This window comes from Galeopterus variegatus, unplaced genomic scaffold, assembly GCF_000696425.1.
Source record: "Galeopterus variegatus unplaced genomic scaffold, G_variegatus-3.0.2 Scaffold937, whole genome shotgun sequence".
In the NCBI taxonomy this organism is placed as follows: domain Eukaryota; kingdom Metazoa; phylum Chordata; class Mammalia; order Dermoptera; family Cynocephalidae; genus Galeopterus; species Galeopterus variegatus.
The window spans coordinates 202,464-206,880 of record NW_007727048.1 but is presented as its reverse complement, the minus strand read 5'-3'; the positions used below and the strand labels follow the sequence as shown (position 1 = coordinate 206,880).

Here is a 4,417-nt window from a genome sequence, read left to right as displayed (position 1 = left end):
CAGCACATTAAATAATGGAATTTGTTATGCCTTTTCTTCATATTAATCTCTGCTTATTAGTTCATTATTCAGAGAACCTTCAGGGGGTTGAATTGGAAGTTTTCCCTTGACCCCTGCACGAGTCACAATGGCGACTTCATCTAGATGAAGTAAGTTCTGCCTAACTAACGTAACTTCTCTGTGAAGGAGAGAGATTCCTCAGCTGCTTCCCTTTACAATGTGTTTCTGTGGAGCGTGAATGAACCAATGACACTTTGCATTCCTGGGATACAAGTCAGTATAATTAGCAGCGTGAATTGCTCCTCTTCCTACCAATACAGCCACATTCAACTGAGCCTATGCAAGTGTTGGGAAAATCCGAATGGAGTAGCCGAAGGCATTTGCTCCTCCTCGTCCCCACATCAAAGAAAACTGCAGGGAATTAGATACCTGAGATACTTCCCTACTTCTGAGTTCTGTGTAGCAGTAAAGGTAAGCTCAAAGCTGCTGCCACTATTTTCTGTACCAGAAACAAATGGAACTGAGGGTGACATAGCTCCACAGACCTTACCTTATAAGGAGAAGAAATTGAGATAACATTATTAAAGTGTGGTGGAAACTTATACACAAAATATTTGTTTTTCTAATATGATCTTCCATGAGCTCTCTGTTCTGAACACAAACTACTTAGGGTCTCCTTAATCGTCCCACATTCTCTGTGACATTGCTATTCCACTCATGTCCTCACCCCTAGTCTTACGTGTCCAAATTCTACTGATCCCTTAGGGCTTAACTCAAAGTTGAGTTCTACCATTAAACACCCCCTGGAAAAAAGAGCTACCTTTTTCAATCGCCACAGCACATTTCTTATTCTAGGTCATTTCCTACTTTGTGATACACCTTTAGTTACCTGACCAAACTACAAGCTCATTTGGGCAGAGTCTGTTTTCTCTCCCTAATGTCCTGTACATGATACGATATCTCACACATAGTTGATTTTTAACAAATGATTGGTGGAAAGAATGATCACTGGGTAAACAGCTGTTCTGAGGATTAAATCATTTAGTCAATAAATATTCATATTATAACCGCCAGCACAATACCTTGTCTCTAGCATCCTGTCACGTGTTTGTGAAGACATTTATCTCCAGAACCAAGCAGCCTGAGGGAGACCTAGAGATCAAGGTCTCTACCAGCTGTGGAGACCTATCATGCCTAACATACAATATTTCAACTATCAATTATGTTTATATAGTTTAGAAGAGGTATCCAATAAAATAAACTTCATAACTTGAAATAAACTATTGTGTCATGAGAAAAAAGTAAATTATAAAACAATGTAACGTTCAAAGTGTGTGTGCAACTGCATGTGTGTCAAAATGCTCACAGTGGTCATCTCTGGGTGGTAGGTTGTGACCGCTTTACATTTTCTTCCTTTCTCTCATCTGTACTTAGCAAATCTGGCAAATGTGCACCTTCTTTTGTGATAAAAGTGAAAAAATAAACATTGCCTCCAAAGCAAGTTTTCTGACAACTGTGACAGTTTCATTCAAAAGTGTTATTAAACTTGAGACAGGAATGTGATATTTAGTACAAAAAGCCATGAAGAGAGTGACCAGTGTACTGTTTCCATGCTTACCGCCTCCTCACCCCCCTCTACTTCTGGGGCATAGAATGTAAGATAAAATGATTGCCCCACGTGCAGAAATCTCATCTTATATCCTTCAGCACATCTTTGGTCTTTTAGATTTTCTAAAATGATAAATAAAAATAAACGTAACCTACTCACTAATAAGCATGCCATTGCTTGATTGTAAAGATACATCATCATGATTACATCCAACTTGATTTTCTATGTCTGAGCTTGTAAATTTTATCAGGAGAATTTTATCTTCTGGTACCATTATTTTCAAGATACATGAGCTGGGGTAGGGAAGGATGGAGAAATATAATAAATGGCTGAGTCAAGTTTGACAAATAAGATCTAATATCCGTGCTTTTGCTCATATCCACTGATAATAAAATTTTACAGGATATTAGAAGATAAAAGGCAATGTAAATTCTTTGCATGCTAAAAAATTGTTTATGTGCAAATTGCTAATATTTATCAAAATAGATGAGTAATAGTCAGGGAATGGTTAGAAACAATCCTTTACATTTCACTTAGTTATAAAATGAATAGTTATAAAATAAAATTCTGGTTTATAAATTGAAGAAATCTAAGATTCATCTCTCTAAACTATTATTAGTCTAATTAAAATTCATAATATTCACCCAGAAGTTGAATTATGTATTATGAATTCTTATGAATTGTGGGTTGACCGTACCATATATGAGCCACATTCTCCAAGGTCATCCTAAGTCACGGTCCCGGGGCTTGCAGTGTCATTTCTCTAACTCACAGTAAGGTCAGCTGTGCCCTTTCACCAACACCGTTAGAAACATATCTAGACATTTTGAAAGTGGTCTTACATAATTTAATACACAATCTTTTACCTTTATTTTCCTACATGAATTCATATTACTATTCATGAAAAGAAATCCCAAGGAACCATAAATCCTAATTTCATCCATGCCTTGCATTTAGATGAATGCAAAGCAATCTTATCTAGAATATAATATGTCAGAATTAACTTCTTTCCAAAATTCATAACTTTTTATCAACAACCATAGACTTGTTAATAGCCCTACTGCCCTCTAAGAAACAAGTGTTCAGGACTGCAGGAGTTATCAACTCCTTTAAGTCCAGTTTCCCAAAACCAAACACTAATAATTTTTTTTTTTAAACCAAACATCCCCTCCTTAACCAGAAACTCTTTGCTTTAGTCTTTTTCTATTCAAGTCCATCATCCTGAATATAGACATAAAAACAGGCTGCCTAAAATATTAAAATCACTTTTTAAGCACTTCAATTTAAAAAGCAATAAGCTGCCTAAAATAGTATAAAGCTCAGTTTTCTAAGCACTTCAATTGAAAGAGCACTCCGTTTCCATCATCCTTTTGAGGCTCATTATATCCCAGAGTAGCAGGCAGGAGAGAAATTACTCTGCTTTTCCAAATGGGAGAACCTGCATTGATATTAAAAGATTCATCCCATCTCTTATATAATAAGAACTAGTTTAGATTTTGCAACTTCAAAGGCCTGTACTTCATCCTGTTTTCAAATTATTTTCTGCCTCGAAATCTCTAACTCAGAGATAGAAAGTAGGTTTCAAATCATATGCCAACCTTGACTTACTGTTAGTGATTGCTGTATTTAAAAGGATTCTGAGGTCTAATCATGCTAAGTGAGAGGGGAATGCCAAAATTAATTTCTGGTTTCCTCATTCAGGTAGCAATTGATCATCCACTATACACTAGGCGCTGTTCTAGGCTCCGAGACATGCAAGGTCTCCTGTGGGCACGCGAGGTAGGAGGGCAATCTGGGTGCCAACTCTTCGTCATTTGAGAGTCTAGCTATCACCTCCCTGACTAAGAAGAGGATGGGAGGAATTGTGTAACTCCCTGCTCCTTCTTTACATTATTTTTCTTCCTTCCCATTACCTAATTAGCTCCATCTGGAATTTATAAAACCCTTTCACTATCCAAGGCTGCTAAGCATGCTGGAGCAGTCATTTAACTATGCAATTGATTTCTAAAACACACATCTTTTCATATTCTAAAAAGTCAGAATGCATCTTGCAATAGAGTTTTATAATTCCTATAGACCTCAACCAACAGAGTTCTTCAAGGGAGAGTTTATATTCGTACCCCCAGGCAACTGGCAGAAACGATCAAACTTCACACTACTGAATGTATGATTCATTTTTGCCTTAGAATGAAATGAAAGTTTCATATTCTAAAAAGTCAGAATGCATCTTGCAATAGAGTTTTATAATTCCTATAGACCTTAACCAACAGAGTTCTTCAAGGGAGAGTTTATATTCGTACCCCAGGCAACTGGCAGAAACGATCAAACTTCACACTACTGAATGTATGATTCATTTTTGCCTTAGAATGAAATGAAGGTAGAATTCACCCACCTGTGATCATGTTCTGAGTGATAAAATCCATGAACTCAGACACCTTGGAGAAAATATCGGGTGATGCTCTTCTGTGGTTATTTCTGAGAGGGGAAGGATCTCCAGCACAACCAGCCATCCAGGAAGTTATCCCAGCAAGAGTCCACATTCCACCACCTCTTCGACAAGTCAGCGGTACTCCACAGTCCCCCTTTCATAGTAAATAAGAGAGAAAACTTAAACATTCACAGGTTAAAATATTTTATCAGTTCTACAACATCAACAGTCATCTCAAAGTGAAACAAGGTAGAGGCACAGAAGTCCAGTCATTGTCCATCAACATTTTTCTTATCTATTTTGTTCTTTCCTCATTGTTAGTTTCAAGGCACAATCCTCTCACCCAGATGTAATTTCCTTGTACATACTGCCTGTCACCT

At 37.2% G+C, this 4,417-nt stretch overlaps 1 protein-coding gene across 1 annotated transcript in view; it reads right to left on the bottom strand.

Annotated features, from left to right (window-relative positions):
* OVCH1 (ovochymase 1) overlaps window positions 1-4,417 on the bottom strand; it is a 52,253-nt gene that overhangs the window by 36,813 nt on the left and 11,023 nt on the right. The window contains 4 exon segments of the mRNA XM_008573590.1: window positions 217-336; window positions 447-550; window positions 1,769-1,837; window positions 4,002-4,191. Of these exon segments, the coding sequence (XP_008571812.1) occupies window positions 217-336; window positions 447-550; window positions 1,769-1,837; window positions 4,002-4,191 (483 nt within the window).